Source organism: Haliaeetus albicilla, chromosome 7, assembly GCF_947461875.1.
Source record: "Haliaeetus albicilla chromosome 7, bHalAlb1.1, whole genome shotgun sequence".
NCBI lineage: Eukaryota > Metazoa > Chordata > Aves > Accipitriformes > Accipitridae > Haliaeetus > Haliaeetus albicilla.
Genome location: NC_091489.1, coordinates 13,647,812 through 13,670,788, shown reverse-complemented (window position 1 = coordinate 13,670,788; position 22,977 = coordinate 13,647,812). Strand labels below are relative to the sequence as shown.

At 42.2% G+C, this 22,977-nt stretch overlaps 1 protein-coding gene across 1 annotated transcript; it reads left to right on the top strand.

The window, feature by feature from the left end:
* Positions 1-219: 219 nt before the first annotated feature.
* On the top strand, positions 220-21,170 carry PPIL4 (peptidylprolyl isomerase like 4). The gene is made up of 13 exons (XM_069786984.1): positions 220-355; positions 1,182-1,249; positions 1,335-1,399; positions 3,162-3,279; positions 5,137-5,279; positions 5,633-5,729; positions 7,165-7,281; positions 8,941-9,065; positions 13,799-13,865; positions 14,733-14,844; positions 16,399-16,495; positions 17,130-17,268; positions 20,738-21,170. Exons 1-13 carry the CDS (start codon positions 286-288, stop codon positions 20,960-20,962), a joined length of 1,443 nt encoding a protein of 480 aa, XP_069643085.1. The 5' UTR covers positions 220-285; the 3' UTR covers positions 20,963-21,170.
* The last annotated feature ends 1,807 nt before the right edge of the window (positions 21,171-22,977 follow it).

Here is a 22,977-nt window from a genome sequence, read left to right as displayed (position 1 = left end):
CCGGGGCTCGTCCCGCTGCGAGGCCGACGCGCTTGTGGGGACCTCCAGCCCCGAGGAGGGGCGGCGGGCAGCTCCCCCTGCGCCTTCAGGGCGCCCGGCGGGGCCGCCGAGGCCCTTCGCCCACCCTCCCCACAGCCCGCCGCCTGCCGGGGGGCGGCGGGGCCGCGCCGCCTGGGCGCCAGCTCCTCCTCCGCGCCGGCAGAGGGCGGCCCAGCGCCGGCGGGCCGCGCCGCCCCGCCCCGCGCCGCGCCGCTCCGCCCCGCCGCGGGGAGGCGGGTGGCGACCATGGCCGTCCTGCTGGAGACCACGCTGGGCGACCTGGTGATCGACCTGTACACGGAGGAGCGGCCCCGCGGTAGGAGCGCGGCGGGCGGGGCCGGGGGGGTCGCGGCTTTGCCCCTTGCGCGGGCAGGTGGAGGCCCCGAGTAAAGAAAGGGGCGGCTGCCGCCCTGGGCGGCGTCTGCTGGGCCGGGAGGTGTGGGTCGTTACCCGCCCGGCCCTGCGCCCGGCCGGCGCTGTGGCGAGGACGCGCGGCTGGCTTCCCTGCGGCTGCGGCGGCTGGGGAAGCTTCCCCAGGGTTTCCCTCTCTTCGGGGAAGGGAGGAGGGGCCGTTGCCCGCCCAAGCGCCGGGCTCCCCTCGGCGCTGCCCGGCCCCGCCCGCGCCCCGGTGGCGAGCCGGGCCCTTCGCCGGGGCTGTCGCAACGCGAGGTGTGTGAGGTGCCGGGGCGGCCGGCTGAGGGAGCGGGCTCCGAGCGGGCGGCTGCAGTCAGCGGCCCGCCTTCTCCCGCCCGGCGAGCTCTGCGGCCGGCAGCCGTCCCTGCGGCAGCTGCTGCGTGCGCTCGAAGCACTCGGGAGCATCGGTTGCTGTTGGGCGGCTCGGGTTTTGTTGTAAGCGCAAGTGTGACCGCGGGTGTTTGGCAAGAAACCGGGGAGGAAAAAAGAACGTGCGTTCCCCTGTAGCCGGCTGCGTTCAGGGTTCTTTGAATCGCTAGGCTCTAGGGAGGGAGGAGGCGGTACCTCTCCTTAGAGCACGTCTCGCAGCGTGCGTAAGGTTGTGCGCTGGTAAGTCTTAGCACGGTCTGCTCCAAAAACACTTTTCTACACACTGAACTGGATATCTTATATCTGTACTTCCTGTATCTGGGGCTTTCTTTAGTAAATGTGCTTGTAATTTCTTACAGCTTGTCTGAATTTTCTGAAGCTCTGCAAAGTCAAGTACTACAACTACTGTCTTATTTATAATGTACAGGTGAGTATTCTCAATTCCTTATGTTTTTGTTGGTTTAACTTCACAAACATGAAAGCAGTATCTTATGTATTCTGCTTTGCGACAGAGGGATTTTATTATACAAACCGGCGACCCCATGGGAACTGGCCGTGGAGGGGAATCCATATTTTGGTAAGTAAAACTTTTGTGTTACTTCATCGACAGAGAAGTTGTATAGGGGAATAGGGGTTCCAATTAGATTGTCTTCAGCTCTCTTGGGGCAGAATTACTGATGGGAAGTAAAAATGTTGATGCCTAAGATTCTTTGGTTGTCATACCTAAATACCTTTTTATTTCCTACACTGCCTTTGGCCGTTCACGTTTTTTTTCTGGACAGTATTTGATCTCTGACCTTAGAGGTGAAGTTACGACTAACAAGTTTTACATAAATTTCTGTTTATTTAAAAGTTAGCAAATAACTATAGGTTTGATCTTTTAAGTATCATAACTAAGTGCTCTGTAGAAGGCAAAATCATTAACAGTTTGTTATTACTTCTGGTTTTGTAACAAAATGTATTTAACTGAGCAGGAGGGGAATATAGAGACTATACTTGATTTCCTCTGTGTGTAGGAAAGTAATCCTGTTGTTCTAAAAATTCAGTTGAGTTCATTTTGGTCATGTTGAATGTGTGTAAGGAAATCACTGTTCTTCCTTGTTTAAGATGTTTTCAGTGGTCATGCACATAAAAGTTGAATAAATTCAAACAGCTAGGATGGAAGTTAGCAAAGTGCATATGTTCTATATGATTCTTTTGAAATTGTTATTAAAAGTAGAATTAAAATTGCAGAGCAGAACTAGACCTGGAATGCTGGGGAACACAGTACACAGAGATAAATTTGAACAGAGACAGTGTTGCTAGACCAGTGTTGACATTTATAAGTCTGGTCCGTCAGAGTCTCTTAAATATAAAACCTTGAACACACGGATCATCACTCTGGTGATCCTGGAAGCAGTATAATTGTGCTAAGCAGATGCAGGTCTAGGTAGGTAAACTTGACAGACCTGAGCTGTCTCTGCACATGGGTAGATCAAGTTTATTTTGATATTCTGCTCTTTTATAAGGATTGGTCTTCTGGGGCTCATTGGTGTGGCAGATGGGGAAGTATAATGTGATGACAGTGGCAGGTTCTGTTCTGCTGCTAGCGTGGGGAATGGCACTTTGTCTCTTCTACCTCTTCATTACTGAAGTCCATGAAATTGGAGTTTCTGTTCTTGCTACCCAGGAAACTTGCTACCCAGGCAAAGTTTAATTTGAATCCTCTCTTCATAGAGGCTTTCAAACACAACACTGTCCTTAAATTTGAGCAAATGTGTGTATTGACTATGCCTCTGTCAGTTATGGAGTGTGACAAAACGAGTGATACCAGGGTTAAACTTAAAAAATTACAAAGAATTTAACAATTTGCCATATCCTGTGTATCTCAAATTACTGTATGCATCCTGTCTGTATGATAAACTAAGTTAACACATAGATTTAGTGGTTTTCCATTTATATTGGAATAGAAATTTTTGGCATAAACTATTACATTTTTACAGTGTGGATTAACATATTTTGATGGAACCTACTTATCAAAATTGTATTCTCTTTGTGCCTTAGAAAAATGTTATATACTGCAGTTAAAAAATACAAATATACCTTCCCCTGCTCCCCCCCCCCCCCCCAAAGCCTCTGTGAAATGCCTCAGAGAAAAATCTGTTGTTCCCTGGAATACAAAGTGAATTTATGTAAGTGTACAGGTCCATAAAAATGGTACATGGATGCAATGTAAAATCTGGTTTTATTTGAATGCCAATGTAAACATTTTTAAGGTGTTTTATTTACTGTTTTACAGCATTGGTTTAGCTCACTTTTTAAAATTCTTTTGTCTTGTAACATATTTGTTATGTTTTCAGTCAACTGTACGGTGATCAAGCTAGATTCTTTGAGGCAGAAAAAGTGCCAAGAATTAAGCACAAGAAGAAGGGAACCGTGTCAATGGTGAACAATGGCAATGATCAGCATGGATCACAGGTCAGCATACAGTGTTGGAAAGCCTTGGTACACATCTGACTAACTAAAATGAAAATTCCTTGAATTTACAAAAGAGACATAACAATGACAGTGTCATCTCAATAGCATCATCTTGTAATGTGGTCAAAAGGTGTGTAAAAAACCAGCCATAGATCAGATAAGTATTTTGCGTAGCGTTTTTGGTGCCAGTGGGTATTTGATTACAGACAAGAAAGAGACTAAAATGGTCAGATTCAAATCCTGTCCTAGATTAATTTTATAAATTTTATTTGTTAGCATTCAGTCCTCTGTATTATTTTTCCCGTGTTTATTCATTTCTATTAAAACCTTGATGTGATTTTGCTAATGTATAGAATGGGCAGGAAAAAGTTCAGTAGTTTAAATGGAAGTGAAAAGTAAGGAAACTGTTCCTAAATCTAGATGGGACATCCCATGGTGTGGAATACCCCGTGGGCCACTTTGGGTCAGCTGCCCTGGCTGTGTCCCCTCACAACTTCTTGTGCCCCTCCAGCTTTCTCGCTGGCTGGGCATGAGAAGCTGAAAAATCCTTGACTTTCGTCTAAACACTACTTAGCAACTACTGAAAACATCAGTGTTATCAACGTTGTTCTCATACTGAACTCAAAATATAGCACTGTACCAGCTACTAGGAAGACAATTAACTCTATCCCAGCTGAAACCAGCACAACTTGTAATATCCATATGTTTTAATTTAAAAAAAGAGGTTTTTAATAATCAAAGAGCAATTTAAAAAAAACTATGGTTTTATTCCAGCTAGAGCTTGTAATATATGGAGTTAATTTTGCTGCTTCACTGCATTGTATGTATAAAATTGTTTGGGTGGGGGGTTTAGGAAGAAGAGTTTACATTTGTATTTATACTTAAGAATGCAGCCTGCTAGCATATACACAGGTATATGGGAATTATGGGAACTTCATTGCAGCTTCTTCCTTGGGAAAGAAAAACTCCTGTAAGGAATTACATTGAGTTGGCTTACAAATATAATGCAGCTTAATGCAGCTGCAAGTTAGCAAATACTAACCAGTCTTAACTGTGTTGCAGAAAATGAGGAGTGAGATGTTACCAGTTAGATTGTAAAGCATGGATGTAATGGTTATGTTCTGTTACCTGTGTGTATCTGCTTCTTCCTCCTTTGTTCATTACCAAGTGTTGTCCATCTTTAATTTGTTACCAAGTGTTCAGCTGGTATCAATCAATGCTACTGTGTTCTAGTTCTCCTCTCAATGCTACTGCATCTGTTTTTTGGGGAAATAAAAGTTTGTGATACAAGGGAAGGAAGGAGAAAAGTCTGGACAGAATTAGGTGAAGGTAGACCTATGGAAGCTTTTGCCAAAACTGTGAAAATGCACCTGCCGAATGCAGTTTGATGAACAGGTGATTTGAGCTCAGCTCACAGCTCACTGCTGCCCAAAAGGGTAGCCTTGCTCTTCCTGTCCTCTCCCTTTCATCAGCAGTGAGGCCTGTCACAACCTTTGCTGATCTTGCACAACAAACCTACCAGACAGATAACTATCTGCTCTTCCTCCGGTGGTCTGGTTTTCTGCCAGATTGGTGAGTCAAACCAATTCACAGAAGGGTCCAACGAGCCGGAGCTGCAAGCTCATGTGGAGGGCGACTTACATGAGAGAGCCTCTCTTCCTCAGGCAGTGGCTGTGAGCTGTAGGTTTCCTCACCATGTTCTCAGAGCTGATGCAAGAAGACTAATCTTCTCCTGCAGAAGTCAGGAAGAGTTGGTTTTGCCCTACTGATTTCAGTGAGAGTTGTACCTCTCCTAAGGTAAAACTCAAGCCCTGAATTTTTCTATTTACTGTTACTGGTTTTGTATCTCTCTTGTAGTTTCTTATTACTACAGGGGAAAACCTGGATTACCTTGATGGTGTGCATACAGTATTTGGAGAAGTGACAGAAGGCATGGATGTATTGAAGACAATTAACGAAACCTTTGTAGATAAGGATTTTATCCCGTATCAAGATATCAGGTGCAACTGCTTTTAACTTCCCTTTTTGAGGAATACATTATAATTAAACAAATTAATCTTTTTTGGAAGCTAGATTAATATAGTGATGTCAGGTGACCTGTACATGATATCTTAAATACTTTTATTCCAGTATTATTGGTAAAATAAGCAGGTACTAAAATGAACAACTGTGTAAGAAAGTGTGCAACTATGTTGCCTTTACAAAAGCATCAGTACTACTGGTATTTACAAACATACAGTATGTTTGGCTGTTTGGGATAAACAGAATCAGCGGGGCTGGTTTCCTGTTACTTGGGTAAAGAGAGTTTTATTTGCATGTGACTGATGCTGGTCTTGGTTTTGTTTTCTGTAAGGATAAATCATACAGTAATTTTAGATGATCCATTTGAAGATCCACCTGGCTTGTCTATTCCTGATCGCTCACCAGAACCTACTAAGGAACAGCTAGATGTGAGTGTTCATGATAGCTTCTTGGGGAAAAGTTGGAAGAAATAATGAAATTTATCCCTATTAGTGGCCAGCAGAGACTTGGTCAAAATAAGAATTCTGTCTTAAGACTTTGTCTGTCAAATCTATATCCTAAAAGAACTATACGTTTTTAGCATAGGAGGATAAGAGATGCTCTTCTACTACACTAGCTTGAGTTCCGATATGTCAAATGCTTGTCTGTTATTTGGGGCCGTTGCTGTGTTTAATCAAATATGGCTGCGTAATCTTTCAAGAAAAAGATAAAAGGGTGACATGGGTGCTCTCCCCTTTGACTGTAGTGGAGTTAGGTTGGAAAGCGGTATTTTAGTTTTCTAATTACAGTGTAGATAAGCAGAACACTCAGAATTTTCACCTTTGGCATTACTTGTTTTCTGTATACTGTGGTAGAAGACAAAATATAACTAACATTTATTAACTTAACTGGTGTTTTCCTTTTAAATGTGAAATAGTTAGTGTTTCAGTGGAAGTAATCTTGCTCATTCTTTGAGTTATATCTGCAAGCATAGATACTGTTGTGGTGTATTTGTTCAAACAGAAGGAACTTGCTAAAAATACAATTGTAATAATTCATAATTTACTGATAGCATACAGTTATGGAAGTTGCTATGTGAGATTATCTCCTTGTGTGGAAACAGTTGTTTCAAGCAATGAATAAATTGACTAGACAGAATATTGTTTATTTTTAACCTTAATAGATATAATTACAAGATTGGAATAAGGCTTTCATAGTACATCTGCACTGTGGTTAATCTCTGATGTACCTTCAGATAAGTTAAACGGTATAAGGAATTTAATAGCTCACTGCCAACTGCATAGAGATTTGAAAACTTTTACTTGGTTTTCTTCCGCCATAGCCTGTCTGAAGATACACCTTTCAGTGTAGAAATGTCTGTAAGAAGGGCAGCGTTCTAGAGATGCTGATGAGGAGACAAAATTACTCCTCAAATCCTGCCTAGATGTAGATGTGTGAAAATAAAATTCTTGTTGTGATTTTTAACGTTTGAGTCTTATTAGACACCCCAGATATTTGCAGTGTTCATTATCGTCATTTCTGGTAGGAGCTATCTAGATTAGAAATGAGTTGACACTTGTGGTGAGATGTTGAGTATGAGATGGGAGTATAAAAGAATTTATCTAACTGAATATGGTTCAAATTGGGCCTGAAAGTTCATATGTAGTTCATAGTGCCTGAAACATGAGGATAACATCTTTTCCCTCTCTTTTAAATCTAAGTGGGAAGAACAGAATGAAAGCCCAGTTCTGCAGAGATGCAGTGCTTAAGCATTTTTCATGTCTTGGGGGCTGAGGGGTGAGGTCATCCAAGTAATATTTGCAAAGTGAGAAAGAATTTTTGGCCGTGGCTTGGTAATAAATAGCTTTTTCCTTCGTTTTTCAGAGTGGCAGAATAGGAGCAGATGAAGAAATTGATGACTTGAAAGGACGGTCTGCAGATGAAATAGAAGAAGTTCAGGCAGAAAAAGAAGCAAAAACTCGTGCCATTCTTCTGGAAATGGTGAACATATTTCTGTATTTGCCTTTTAGATGTTATTCCTGTGTGTGTGCATGTTATATTAAGTCTAGGAGAATGTGTACTATTTATCTTGAAATTGCTTATCTGATGATGATGTCATGGCTCAGAATCTGTGCTATTAAATGTCTGTGGTATATTGAAAAGGATTGAGCATGAGCACTGGAGGTGGTTTTCTGATAAAACAGGTGATATTTAATTTTTAAAGCCAGGATTAAGAGTGGACCAGTGGAGGCTTTATAAAAACTTGCTAGAAATGCATGCAGTTAAAAAACATAATATACGTAATATGCTGCTGTGTATATATAATCCTGGAAAAGGTTTAGCATGCGTGGGAGAGAGCTGAGCTAATTTGTGATAATCTCTTCCCAGTACATATAGTGGCATTGAGGTTGCATTATTCATGTATGTAATGGCAGTCTTCCTTCTGTGGGATTAGGTTGCATTTAACATTGGTTAACTTTATGTTCTTCCTTCTTAAATATAATGTTTGGTAACTGCTGGCAGTTGTAAACTCCATATAGCAACAAAAATTGTGAATAGGCTTTGAAGTCTTTTTTAAAAAAAAAAAAAGAAAAAAGCGCACACACACTGTTGAACGATGGGTGATTCCATCACATTTCTTTACAACTACCAAATTCAAATTTGTGGTGAATAGTTTGCAGCAGAGGCTAATACCAAGCTCAGTCCAGATGTGGCCACAGTGTTGCAGAAGATCTGCTGGTGTGGGCTCTTGTTTTGCTGCAGCAGCAGTGGGGCTGATGACGTGTTTTCCAGATAAGGTTAGCTAAAAAAGGCAAGTGGGGTATGTGAGCCGATAAAGTAATTTTCAGTGACTATTGCTGCGTAGCATGCAATAGGGAGCTATGCTCTATAAGCTGAAGAGATGAAAAACTTAAGTGTGCTGCTAGTTTCACTGATTTGAAAAACCCCAACTATTAGTTCCACTATTCTTTTGTTGAAACAGTAAACTTCTCTGAGAGTCACGTGCTCAAACTCCTTTTGTGTTCTTTTTTGTGGAATCTGCTTCTTGTGTTATTTTGCTTCTTTATGCTATCAAACTAATGTGCATTACCTTTTTATTAGCATATTAAGTAAAAGATGGAGATAAATAATTTAAATATCACTAGTCTTTTGTTCAGGTTTTAAAAAGAAGTGCTACAGTTCAACAGGAGGTAGTATGTGTATTTGCATTTTCCCGTGTAACTGAATTTGCTATCAAGCTATCTTAAATTTAAGCTTATCCTAGCTGTTGCGAGATTTCAAGGAAAGGCGAGTTGATCTTGGGGGCAGAGGTGAAGGAATGGATCCAGTCCATTTTTATTTTTGTAACAGAGTGGCTCTAAATGTACACTTCGACCTTTTAGAACTGTGTATTTGTTATAACAGGGAAAGTGAGGTAGAAAGTATTTGTGACTTTCATGAATTCCTAGTGGTGGAACTGCAAATAGATAATCATTTTTAGGTACTATGGAAAACACTTTTTTGTGACATTAAATAGGAAAAATATTTTATTAATTTTTTGATTTTGTGATAGGAATGTGTCCGAGATCATCCGAGAGATGTGTTGCCAGTGTGCTTGTGGCAATAAAATGTAGAGAGCTTTAGGCAGAAGTGACAAAGGTCTCTTTCTGTTTGCTGTAGGTGGGAGACTTACCCGATGCAGAGGTCAAGCCACCAGAAAATGTGCTGTTTGTTTGTAAACTGAATCCTGTGACCACAGATGAAGACCTAGAGATAATATTTTCACGATTTGGTCCCATTAAAAGGTAATTATTGTAAAATAATAAAGAAAACCTTCTTTGTTGAAACTGAACTTGATTCCCACCAGTCTATTTAGGTTCGGCTGTTGGGTAGTATTCCAGTATCTCTGGAGGTTTATGCTGTGGCTGCATGTATTTGGATAGAGACTACAACAATGGTGATAGGAAGTCAGATCTAGCTAGATGATTATCCTGTCCCAGCAGTGGTTTTAACTGAAAGCCTGGGGAAGTATAGGAACAAGGAAAGCATATGATACTCTCCCCAGCCCCCCGTCCTCTCCCTCCTTTCAGCAGTTTTTGTCTCAGATGCTACATGAGCAAGATACATACAGTCTCTGGGTTTTCATTTTGCATGGGAGTATGTATGTTTTGGGATAAAATGACAAACATTTCTGGCATCCAGTATACTCCTTGTTAAGGTGTTTCTCATGCCTGCTGCCTTTTTCAGTTTTGAACTTCCTAGCAGTTTTCGTTGATTCCGCCTGGTACTGGTATCAAAAGACATGACGGGCAGTGAAACCTACTTTCTTACACCTCCCTATCCTATACTCCAAAGTCATCTTTTTTTCTTGCAAAGAGTACTATCCTACATACTCATGCTTTGTAGAGGAATTTTCCTTACCTTGTTTCCCGTTTCTCAAACTTTTTCTCTTCTTTTGTTTCATCTCAAGATGAGAGGACCAGAATTGCACACTGTATTAAAGAAATTACAGATTTACAGTGGCACAGTGGTATTCTCTGCTTTGTTCTCAACTGCTTTTCTAGTCAATGCTAAAGCTATTTTTTTTTCCCAATGCACAATTAGGTTTCCTCCCCCCATGCTCATCTTGTTGCATTTCTCTACATTGAACGTCATTTGCTATTTTGCTGTTCAGTTGGTCTCCCAAGAACTTTCTGCAGTTTTTTCAGTCTTTATTTTTGCCACCTTTAACGATTTAGTATCATCAGCAAACTGCTGCTGACCTATCTACTTTCTCAGTGAGAAATGACTATTTACTCTTGCCTGGTCTTTTGCATGTTTATCAATGCAAAGATGTTTCTTATGCTATTGCTGCTTAGTTTTCCCAAAAGCCTTTGGTGCAGGAGTTTATTAGAATTTTGGGAGGGATTTGAAAAGACTGCATCAGAAATCATCATTGTGCATAAGCATATTGACTTTTTCAGAGAACTTCACTTAGGTTTACTCAGATGGTCCTGAGTAGGTCCTATTTATTCAGATGGAGACTAACTCTATTCTGCATTGAGTTTCTATAAATTTGTGCAGTACTGGCATGCAGGCCTGCAGAGTCCCAAATCCTTCACTAGACTGTCTCTGTGTCTCTCTGCGTGTGAGTGAAATTGGCATTGTTTGCCACTTTTACAAGTCCAGCATGATTTGTGGATGTCCTAGGGATTTCTTACTTTTTTTTTTCTTTATCTCTTTGTTCAGTACCTCTTCTGCATTCTTGCTTTCAGACAGATTCTCTGAATAATCCACAAAGGAGGGTTCTGGCACAAAACTGTCCTACCTTCTTCCTTGCTGATGGCTGCTACAGAGAATTCCCATAGCTTGTCTGAATAGCCTTGTCTTCTATTCCCCCCCCTTTTCTTCCCCCTCTTTATCCCCCCCCCCTTTCTTTTGCTTGCTTTCCCCCCTCTTTCTTTTGCTTGCTTTCCCCCCTCTTTCTTTTGCTTGCTTTCCCCCCTCTTTCTTTTGCTTGCTTTCCCCCCTCTTTCTTTTGCTTGCTTTCCCCCCTCTTTCTTTTGCTTGCTTCCCCCCTCTTTCTTTTGCTTGCTTCCCCCCTCTTTCTTTTGCTTGCTTTCCCCCCTCTTTCTTTTGCTTGCTTTCCCCCCTCTTTCTTTTGCTTGCTTTCCCCCCTCTTTCTTTTGCTTGCTTTCCCCCCTCTTTCTTTTGCTTGCTTTCCCCCCTCTTTCTTTTGCTTGCTTTCCCCCCTCTTTCTTTTGCTTGCTTTCCCCCCTCTTTCTTTTGCTTGCTTTCCCCCCTCTTTCTTTTGCTTGCTTTCCCCCCTCTTTCTTTTGCTTGCTTTCCCCCCTCTTTCTTTTGCTTGCTTTCCCCCCTCTTTCTTTTGCTTGCTTTCCCCCCTCTTTCTTTTGCTTGCTTTCCCCCCTCTTTCTTTTGCTTGCTTTCCCCCCTCTTTCTTTTGCTTGCTTTCCCCCCTCTTTCTTTTGCTTGCTTTCCCCCCTCTTTCTTTTGCTTGCTTTCCCCCCTCTTTCTTTTGCTTGCTTTCCCCCCTCTTTCTTTTGCTTGCTTTCCCCCCTCTTTCTTTTGCTTGCTTTCCCCCCTCTTTCTTTTGCTTGCTTTCCCCCCTCTTTCTGTTGCTTGCTTTCCCCCCTCTTTCTGTTGCTTGCTTTCCCCCCTCTTTCTGTTGCTTGCTTCCCCCCCCTTTCTGTTGCTTGCTTCCCCCTCTTTCTGTTGCTTGCTTCCCCCTCTTTCTGTTGCTTGCTTCCCCCCCTCTTTCTGTTGCTTGCTTCCCCCCCCCTTTCTGTTGCTTGCTTCCCCCTCTTTCTGTTGCTTGCTTCCCCCTCTTTCTGTTGCTTGCTTTCCCCCCTCTTTCTGTTGCTTGCTTTCCCCCCTCTTTCTGTTGCTTGCTTCCCCCCCCTCTTCTGTTGCTTGCTTCCCCCCCCTCTTCGGTTGCTTCCCCCCCCTTTTCGGTTGCTTCCCCCCCTTTTCGGTTGCTTCCCCCCCTTTTCGGTTGCTTCCCCCCCTTTTCGGTTGCTTCCCCCCCTTTTCGGTTGCTTCCCCCCCTTTTCGGTTGCTTCCCCCCCTTTTCGGTTGCTTCCCCCCCTTTTCTGGTTGCTTCCCCCCCTTTTCTGGTTGCTTCCCCCCCCTTTTCGGTTGCTTCCCCCCCCTTTTCGGTTGCTTCCCCCCCCTTTTCGGTTGCTTCCCCCCCTTTTCGGTTGCTTCCCCCCCTTTTCGGTTGCTTCCCCCCCTTTTTGGTTGCTTCCCCCCCTTTTTGGTTGCTTCCCCCCCCTTTTTGGTTGCTTCCCCCCCCTTTTTGGTTGCTTCCCCCCCCTTTTTGGTTGCTTCCCCCCCCTTTTTGGTTGCTTCCCCCCCCTTTTTGGTTGCTTCCCCCCCCTTTTTGGTTGCTTCCCCCCCTTTTCTGTTTCTCCCCCCCTTTTCTGTTTCTCCCCCCCTTTTCTCTTTCCTTCCCCCCCCTTTTCTCTTTCCTTCCCCCCCCTTTTCTCTTTCCTTCCCCCCCCTTTTCTCTTTCCTTCCCCCCCCTTTTCTCTTTCCTTCCCCCCCCTTGGTCTGTTTCTCTCCCCCCCCCCTTGGTCTGTTTCTCTCCCCCCCCCCCTTGGTCTGTTTCTCTCCCCCCCCCCCTTGGTCTGTTTCTCTCCCCCCCCCTTTGGTCTGTTTCTCTCCCCCCCCCCTTTGGTCTGTTTCTCTCCCCCCCCCTTTGGTCTGTTTCTCTCCCCCCCCCTTGGTCTGTTTCTCTCCCCCCCCCTTGGTCTGTTTCTCTCCCCCCCCCTTGGTCTGTTTCTCTCCCCCCCCCTTGGTCTGTTTCTCTCCCCCCCCCTTGGTCTGTTTCTCTCCCCCCCCCCTTGGTCTGTTTCTCTCCCCCCCCCCTTGGTCTGTTTCTCTCCCCCCCCCCTTGGTCTGTTTCTCTCCCCCCCCCCTTGGTCTGTTTCTCTCCCCCCCCCTTGGTCTGTTTCTCTCCCCCCCCCTTGGTCTGTTTCTCTCCCCCCCCCTTGGTCTGTTTCTCTCCCCCCCCCTTGGTCTGTTTCTCTCCCCCCCCTTGGTCTGTTTCTCTCCCCCCCCTTGGTCTGTTTCTCTCCCCCCCCTTGGTCTGTTTCTCTCCCCCCCCTTGGTCTGTTTCTCTCCCCCCCCTTGGTCTGTTTCTCTCCCCCCCCTTGGTCTGTTTCTCTCCCCCCCCTTGGTCTGTTTCTCTCCCCCCCCTTGGTCTGTTTCTCTCCCCCCCCTTGGTCTGTTTCTCTCCCCCCCCTTGGTCTGTTTCTCTCCCCCCCCTTGGTCTGTTTCTCTCCCCCCCTCTTTTTTTTTGTTTTTTTGGGTCTTGATCATCTTTTGGTTTGTCTGTCCTAATCCTGATTTGTCACTTTCTTGGGACACATGGGGGAGGTCTCTCCTTATTAAGTCTCACATTAATACCACATTTCCTGTCCTTGTTGCCTGTTTGACATCCTTCAACATCCTGTATATGACATGAGAATTCTGACTACAAGAGTTTAATAATACTGGTGCAATACTGTATTGCTCCCATTTTGTGCCTACTGATTCAATACTTTAGGCTTCTGATTTTTGCCCAGTGAACTGCCTGATAAGATGGCTGCTGAAGAGGTGCTTGCTAAGAAGAGAAAGTTTGTCACGTGATGCCTGTTTAAACTTTCCTTAAAATGACTGAGAAAACAGAATGTGACATTTCTTGTCTTGCATTAGTGAAATGCAAAAAATAACAAACAGTAATGTTGGAAAACAGATTTTGTTTCATTAATCAGAAATTCATCCCTAGTTTTACACTTCACGTTAACCACTTGTGAGTTAAGTGTAATAATTACTCAAGTAATTTCACATGCATTTTTTCTGTGCAGACACCCCCACATCAGTAGGGGTCTCGAATCAAGTGTTATATAATACCTTCAAGGGTTTGGTTTTTTTTATCGTGGTGCTTTTTGTTTGGTTTTTTTTTTTAACTGTTGCTCTCCCTTTTAAGCAGTGCTTGCCTATACTATATTTTTTGCTCCAACAGCACTGACATTTTAATTTCATGTCAATTTTTCAGCTGTGAAGTGATTCGGGACTGGAAGACTGGTGAATCTCTTTGTTATGCTTTCATTGAGTTTGAAAAGGTACGTTTTTTAGGTTCACTGTATGTAGATTCTGCTTATGAAAGTTCATTTTTTATATACTTCCATTAAGGAAAAACACTGAAATCTTGAAGTGTGGGGTAGCTAATTTTTCTCTTACTGGCTTAGTTATAGAAGTTGTAGGCCCTAAATGAGGCAAACATTTAAGTCTTTATTCAATCAAGCAACACAAATATGTACTTCTTAGGTTGTCTTGAAACCAGTGCGAGGAGAGCAGGTCCCTTTTTTTCCCCAGAACACATAAGGCCTTTGAAGAGTTAGAGAAGAGAATGAATGCTAGGAGAAAAAGGAGGCAAGCTGCATAAAGAGAGGAGGGTGTATGAAAGCAGGTAGATCAGTGTGTACAGTAGTGTCCTATATTGGGCTTGTAAATGATGCTTGCTTTATCAACATGCTCTTACTGTGAGATTGACAGTAATAGTTCTCTTGATGGTGCATAGCTTCTTGTTTCTAGCTGCTGATCTCTCTTAATCTGTGAGGGAAAACTGGAAAACACTGGAAAAGTGTTCTCACTTTTCTTCAGTCTACTTATGTGCTTAAAATGGAGCTTTTATTAGTTGTCCTTTTTTTCGTTGTTTTTCTGAATGTATTACGTGTCAAACACGTAGCTGGATTGGCAATTTTTTAAAATAGTGAAATTAACTGAAGACTTGGAATTTGAAATGCTGACATTTGGACAAAGCATAACTACTTCTTTTGAAATGTCACAATGCAAGAACTGCTGTGCTTTAGGCAATTTTAGAAAAAAAAATGTATGCCATTAAGCAGTTGAATTTGTGGTTGAGCTCTTCAGTGAATATTCCTATGAAATAATCATGACTTAAAATTTTCTGGAAACATTAATATCAGGAGGAAGACTGTGAGAAAGCCTACTTCAAAATGGACAATGTGCTGATAGATGACAGACGGATACATGTAGATTTTAGCCAGTCTGTTGCAAAGATTAAGTGGAAGGGAAAAGGTAGGTACAGTTGCAATTCTTTGACGCTCATAACTTAATAAGCTGTGATTTCTAAACTGTAAGCATTATACAAATAGAAGGAATTTTTATGAGTTTAAATCATGACATCTTCAGGGATATAAAATTCCTGGTACTCTAATAAATAGAGCAGCACAGTTGGTAGCTCTTCACTTACTCTGTAAGAAAGAGTAGAAGGGTTTACTACTGTTATATTAACATTGCATTGCCATGAATTACCTTTTTATCAGATGTATTTTTGCCACTAAATAATTTGTTCCTCTCAAGCTTTAAAAGTAATGGGTTTTGATATTCCTTATTAGCAAAATAATATGGCAGTACATTGTTACTTTCTAGTTTCTTTTCTTTATTCATTGTGTGACAGTCGAATGTATACAAGAAAGTCAATATTCAGGCCAGGGATTTCCCTTCTTCACCTCCTGTAGGTCAAGCATATTGCATAGCAGGCTGTATGTTATAAAACCCAATTTCAGATGTTTGAGGATGTTTTGGGAGGACAAAGGTGGTGGGAGAGGTTATTTGGTTGTTGGGGACATCAGGAAAACACTGGACTTGGAGAGGTGACTGTGCATTGCAGTGGTGATGTTCTTGTGCGTCTTCGCCTAAAAATGCAGTCAGCCTTCAATTTTTTGCATCCAGTTTCTCCAGGCTGGGGACTAGTCATGGACACTGAGGTGCTAGAACTTGCCCTGCACAGAGCTGAGATGACTTTGTAATCTATAGCATGCTCCGCAGTGCATCCTGTACTAACTGACTATGTGGAAAACTATTCTTTATCTGGGTAACTTAGGTCTAAATTGTCCTAAATATTGGAAAGCTAACTGTATTGTTTTCTTGTTGTGCTTATATGGTACCCAAAAAATGACCTAGGGGAGGTGTTGTCCTTCTTCCACCTTCAGTAGCCGTTTCTGACCTAGCCAGTTAATATTGCAGTTTTAACTATGACCGTGAGATGGCAGCACATTGCTGTAGAATAGATTATTAATCTGTGAGTTGGTACTTTCAGGTAAATGGATGGAAAATTAAATCTGTCATGCCCGTCTTTAAATCAAGACATGACAAATTTTTTTATAGTTTTCCATTTGAATTCTTAAACTGCAGCTGTCTCAGAGGATTCCCTTCGTGCATCCCTGAGCAAAAAAGTAATTTCATAATGAGAATAGTCTGTAGGCTTTCATGGTAACAGAATTTTAAGTAGTGTGACATAGGACCTGTAATCAAAGTGGGACTAAACCAGTTGCTGAATCCTGCTTTGTGATCCTGTTCATGTGTCGTCTCCACTGGACATGAGTGAGGAGAAAGCCGTATGTTGTTCATGGGATCTGCAAGCAAGAGAAGGACAAAAAATCACAACTTGTCCTACTCTCTTCTACTCTGTTACCCAGATGTCAGTGTTGTTTCTGGAACTGTGTCCTGCTATGTATATGTATATGGTTATGAAAAGCCCTTAAATTCATAAGCAGAACTTAATTATACATATGAGTCTTGGTTGTTTTTTTTAGTTGGAGTGAACTGAATATATTTTTCTGTGGACAGGTGGGCGGTATACCAAGGACGATTTCAAAGAGTACGAAAAGGAACGTGACAAACCTTCAAAACTTTCTCTGAAAGAGAAGGTAAAACCAAAGCAGGAGTATCCTTTTCTGGTCAAAGGTATTTTTTGAACTGAGTACAGTTTATGAAAACAGCCTGGAAAATCCTTCTTAAAGCTTGCCAAATGGATGTTTTGCGGCTGCTTCATATAATTATTTGGTGTTTGAGATGGAATTAAGCATTTTGCATTTTTCATTTGATGACCTCAATGAATTTAGTCAAATCAGAATGTGCTGTTTCACTTCCATGTTGTGTGCAGGTAAATAACATTTCAAGTCTACAGCCCTGGAATGACATATGGCATAACAGATTTTTAAGTTGTTTCAGAGGGGGCCTGCTGCATCCAGAACGAGACCATAAGATTAACTAAATCATGCTCTGAGATTATACTCTGCTTGTGGTCACCATGAGAGAGAAGACGACCATAACTTGTTCCACAGGTAGAAAAGAAAGGAGAATTGGGACCTGGCTGTACTGTTTGACAGGACAGAATTCAGTCATTTTAGCAGGGCTGATTTTTTTTTCAATGTGTACGATCCTGTTCTGACTGAAATACATGGGAAGCCTTGGTAAACCCTGGTCTGATAAGCAGGGATTTGTTTGCTTCATGAGCTTTTATGTTCTGCTGTTTATTGATATTAACTAACAGATCTGTCCTTAACCAACACTATCAGTGCCAAGTATGACCTTGTGCTGGATGAGGATATAGAAGAGTCTCAAACAAGTCAGTCGCACTTGGCTAAAAAACAAAAGAAGAAAAAGCACCACCACTCTGAAGATGAAGAGGATGACAAGAGGACCAAAGCATCTAAGGTCTTGTCTCTTCCTGCATTAACTTTATACCTGTTTATTGTCCTCCTAATAAGAGAAGCCAGGAAAAAAAAGTCTGATACTGAACTGAAGACATGGCATGCAAAGTCCTGTAAAATACAGCAGCTGTAAACATACAGAAGGCTGATGTTAGTATCTGATTATGAAAGCGGCTTTCCAAATCTTCCTGGGCTTTTGAAGCTTGGCATGTCTGAACAGCTTATTGCCAAAACATCCTGAAGAGGCAATATAGCCTCTCATAAAGTAGATCTTCAGCACTTTGAACCTGTTGTTCCATGCTTCCAGTCACGAACTAGTAGTTAACCACATTTCATGAATGCAAACTATTTCTCATTTTCTTGCCAGACCTGTGTGTGTTGGCTTTTTCTTATATGGAATCAGAAACACAATCTCTTTGTGTGTTTTTTTTTGTTTTTGTTTTTCCTTAATTGTTTTGGAAGTGTGTGTGTAAAATCTGTATGCAGGTTTGCTTGCATCTGAATTGTGCAAGCATGCAGTGCTGTAAGACTGAGGCTGTGGAGGAGATCATCAGAAGTTCTGTCCTCCATTAGTTCCACTGCTGCCTGTCAGGTCAGAATTCTGTCATTTCTGTGAACTTGGAATAGTCAAGGTGTTGATGTTTCATGGAAATGATGTCTGCAATGATAAAGTGGAGGGTTAACTACCATTGAAGCGTGAGCATTCAGAGAATTGAGCTAAGCTGAAAAACAAAGAAAACAACCCCCAATATTTTAACAATGCAAGCTTTATGAGTCAGAACAGCTGTCTTCTAGCAACTTTGCAGAAAGTGATAAGGTTCCAGCCACAGTAAATAAAGTCTTGGTATGAGTTTTGAGTACTGCCTTTAAGTTCTTCCTACAGAGAGCATACATGATTGTGTTGTTCCATTGCATCACTTCTTGCTGTGATGCTAAAAATAACTTTTCTCATGAACATAAGCAATTAAATTTTTTCAGTGCCACCAGTGAGCCCTATCAGTCATTCTTGGCACACAAGTCTTTTTGTCACTGTATACTAATTCAGTTGGGATCCTTTGGGTGGAGGGGAGGGACCTGTTCAGATAATTAGTCTCGACTGGAGCATATACATACAAGAGGTCTGGACTAATGTTGGTTTAGACTTCCTCCTGTCTTTTTGGCTGACTTACATTGTCATTTTAACATCTTGAAACAGATATTTCTGGAAGTAATCTTTGTTCTTGATGGTTCAGAAATCACACGTGTGGAACTGGCTGGCTGTGTGTTACCAGCAGAGAACATTTTAGAGTCATTCAGATGTCTCCACCCCTGCAGGTGGTACAAGAAGTACTGGTAGCTATTGGCTGTAAACCCGTTAGAATTGTTACAAGGGGACTGCGAGACACAATAGCAGTGGACTTCATAGCACAAAAACATGAGGACAGTGGGATTCCTGGTACTATTTCCAGGTTCTGGAAAAGAGTATTTTCTAGTGCTTGACTCTGTGATCTCTTCTGTGTCTCTATCTCTTTGTGATTTAATCACCTGCACCTATTGTGGTTTGTTCCTGTAGTCTGCTGCTGCTGTATTCTGGTATCTTCTTTCCCACTGCTTTCCTCCTTTGCTCACCTTTACCTGTTTCAGTGTAAATAGCTTGGCCGCCTTATGCCCAAAATCACAGGTGGAGGCTTACTTCTATTCTCTGATGGCAAGCAACGTAGTTCCCTCTTGCAGCTGTGAAAATGAATTTCTGGGAAGAATTTTTCTCTGTGTCTGCACTTGAACATTCTTGTTAGTGTGTACTGTATAGTATGTACATACTGAGCAGTGTGTACTCGGTCTCATTTAGAGTGTCTTGGGCATGGCCCTTTCCAGATGAAATCTGCAGGCAGCTTAGCTGACAAATCCTGTTTAGCATATATACAATGTAATTTTATTTTTTTTTTTTAGGTTTAAAATTTGGGCATAATCTGGGGAACTTGCACAAGAACAGGGGAAGGAAGCATGTTCTTGAGGCAGAATATGTTCAGTGTGAATACTGAGGCCAGCACAAAGCATAACAGTAGGGAAACTTTTTTATGAATGGTAGCATTTTTAGTATAGGCAAACAAAGCATTTTCCTTTAACCCTATTTTGGAAATACTAGAATGTATTTGAGGTAAGAACTTCAAAACAAAACAACAGCAGACCTTCCACAACTAGTTGGTCAAAGACCACAGTAGCCATGCTTCATACATAAACTTCCACCCTGAGTCCCTAGTGTGGCAGAGGTTTTAATTAACAGACAACAGGGTCTTATAATGGGAAGTTCTGGCAACTGAAACTGCAGTTCGTGCTACTAGCTCCAGCTATGACTTGAAGGGGATTTATTTTCCAAATAGTTTCCATGATGTTGAGTCATTTTTCTGTTATCTTGCTGGTTTTTTTTTTCTTTAGTATATTTTGACTCATCCTTTTCTTAGTCTGACACACGTTTCCTGAATCTTCAGCCTCTGTGTTGATGTGTTAAGAATATATTTTTGAATCTTGTGCGGTTTGACTTGATTCCAGAGGGTAGAAGAGGTATGGTGTTGTGGCTTGCTTTTAGTAGGTAACAGGATGTGGGTCTGGAGCAGGAGGTTGGACTACGGTGCGGGTTTGTGAATAGGATTTGGTAGCATATCTTTGAATACAGGTCATGCAACTGCTTGAGATCTATGTTATGACTTTGTCCCTTTTCCAGTTTTCTCTTAGAGTTTACTATGTCTGTGTATGAGTGTATCCTCATGTGTTTTCTGTATGGGTCATACCCATCAGTCTGCAAAATACAACTTATTTTTCATTACCTCGTTATTTCCATTTCAACTCATGCAATTTGTGTTACTGTTTGACTGTACATTTAAAAGGATCGGATTCTCTGTGGTGCCTTTTCTTGTGGACTTCTAGCTTCAAGGAAGTAAAGTTCTTTGTGTGTGTGTAGTTGGTCTCTGTAACAGTGTCATTCATTTTTCTGAAGCCTAAAATTTAGGCCATTAGAGATTATTACAGGCAGGTTTTCAAAAGTGTTCTGCATCTTCTTAGCACTGGAATGCCCGTGGGGCTTGAGCCAAAACCTATGATGGAAATACTTGCATTGCTTACATAAGAAGTCAAAATCCAAATCTAGCTTGTGTGGTGCTTATGAAGAGTTTGATAATATCCATCTGAGTTGAATCCCTGATATAACCAGTTTTGGTAAAGCTTCTTAGGAAATACAAGCAGCAGCATGCCTGGCAGCCATGCTTTTCTCCATAAATCCTGACAAAAACTGTAGACTTACCTTCTTCATATAGTTATGCTGGGTTTTTTTTAATGTGGGGTTTTTTTCCAAAACATCAGGGATGTGAATCTATTTCAGGTGGTACCAGCCTTAGCTAAGGAACCAATGATGCTTGATTCTTTTCTAGTTCTCTTCATGTCTGTGTATATTTTTCACTTTTGTCTGTAACTGCATATCCATCCAATTCCTTTAACAGGATTCTGATCGAAAACATGAAGGAGAACGCTGTAGAGAGAAGATAAAGAGTGAGAAGAAAGACAGGCATCGGAGTCGCAGCCGATCTCAAGAGAGAGACTACACTTACAGCAAACAAAAAGACAAATACAAAGAGGACTTCCGAATAAGAGACTGGGATAAAAAATCAGACAGAAGCAGAAGTCCTAAGAAATCAAAAGACAAAGAGAGGTCCAAGTACAGATGAAGGACGAGGGAAAGAGAGGGGAACTAAAATGCGTTTTCTTCCAGCATTTCTAACATTCTCTTAAATGGACGTGCAGTTACTGGACAAAAGCAGTTGCCTTCTGTTGGCAACTTGGCCTTATAATTCTATGAATGCCCAGTGTATGACTGTCGGAGTAAGCCTTGATTCCAAAAAGGTGGTTTCAATAAAGTATTTCACGTTAGTGAAATGGTTTTGAGTGTCTGATAAGAAATGTTGTCTAAAGCTTTTTGGAAACATAGGCATGCGCTAACAAGTGAAGTGTCCTTCTCTGCTGTGAAGAGATTTGCAGGACATACCTCCTTTCTACAAGGAGGTTGTATTTACCTTTCAGCACTTTCAGATGCTATGGTAATGAGTGTGATAGAAGACCTGGGGAGACAGAAATGTGCTGTGCAGATTCATTCCAGAAAGTGGGCAGATACCGTTTGTATATGAATACTCAAAACTCTACTTCCTTCCTTTAAAATTAAGTGCTTCTGGTTGGCTTAGTCCCATCAGCTCTGTTTGCCGACACCACTGTGCAGCAGTGGTTAAAGGCCCTGAAGTACTGCTGTGCTGCTTGCAAGGGCCATGGAAGTGCTGCACCATACTAAATCAATTGCACTTATTTGCTTGCTCACTTACACAGATCACTTGGCTGTGTGGCATTGCTGGAGGAGTCTCAAAACTGAGATTCACTTGATACTTTGCCCACCTGTAGTCACTGTTAAAGATCTGTCCTCTGTAGTGTCAGGGGGATGCAGCTGCTGTGGTGTCAGGCAAATTATGTTGGGTGGGTAGGAAAGAAGAAAATAGTCATTAGCAGAAAAGCAGAATTTGTAACTTGCGTTGCATTTGCCAAACCTAGGTGGGATTAGTTTTCAGGTTTTGTGGCAGAAGTAGGTTGGTTAATAACTTTTCATCTAGAGAGGAATGCAGGTGATGTTATCAGAGCTTGGGTCTTAGTGAAAGTTGGCAGGGTCTTAAATGTCTGGCTTGCTCCTTGCCATTTAAACAGTGTTAGCCAGTATGCATACATTTTAAGAGCATGTCCTCCTCTTTCTCTCCAGAGGAAGAGTGATCTTGCATTGTTAGCAGGGGAGGGGAGACATGGGGAATAGTATTTGTCTTCCCCTCCATGGAATGTGCGATGGCTCAGAGGCAATCTGCTCTGATGAATAAATGTAACTTTTTTTCTTTTGTGATTGTGTAATACTTGCTGTAGTGTCTGATCGTGATATGTAATACGATTTTTATAGCTATTTTTTATAGCTTGATCCCCCCTCATTGGAACATGATCTACAGGACAAAGACCAAATCTAAAATTCAAGGCAGCCAAGAAGAGTCACTGGAAATTACTCTGCCCTGGAGGGCCAGTAGCTGTGCCTGGCTAGAGCATTTGAATGGACTGTATGCAGAAAGTGAACTTCTGATTAAGATGCTTCTATGGGAAGGCTGGTACTAAAAGAACAAAAGCAGCTCTTCACCCCATGGCAGAAAATTCTGACTAAGCAGGCTAGGCAAGACACCTAGAATCTCCAGACCGAAGCTGAGCGGTGATACCAAGAATATTGCATGTGCTTTCCAGCAGCATCTACCCTGTCTTTGCTTTATTAAAGACTAAGTGTATTTGGCTAAGAAGCTGCCTTTTGCTGACTCTCTCCTTTCTAACTTGTGTTTGTGTTTCAAAGCATAGAACTAGAAATCCAGGCTTTCCATAACTGTCTCAGGACAAATCGTTTTTAAGCCATTGGGAACTTGCAGGGTCCTGTGCCATCCTTGCAGCATCTGAGCAAGAGTACAGGGCCTGCTGTCCCAGAGGAGAAATAAAGAGGAAGCCTGTTCTTGGGAGTCTGTCGGGGGAGGCCTGGGACTGAGGACTGCTCACTGTTCTTGTCAAAAAAGCTTCTGCCTTCAGTCTGGGTATAGGAAGACTTCCAAAGAACTGTACTAGGCCAGGATATGATGCATCTGGGGTAGTGCTGCTGAGGCAGTAGGGTTTTCTCTAGCTCCTC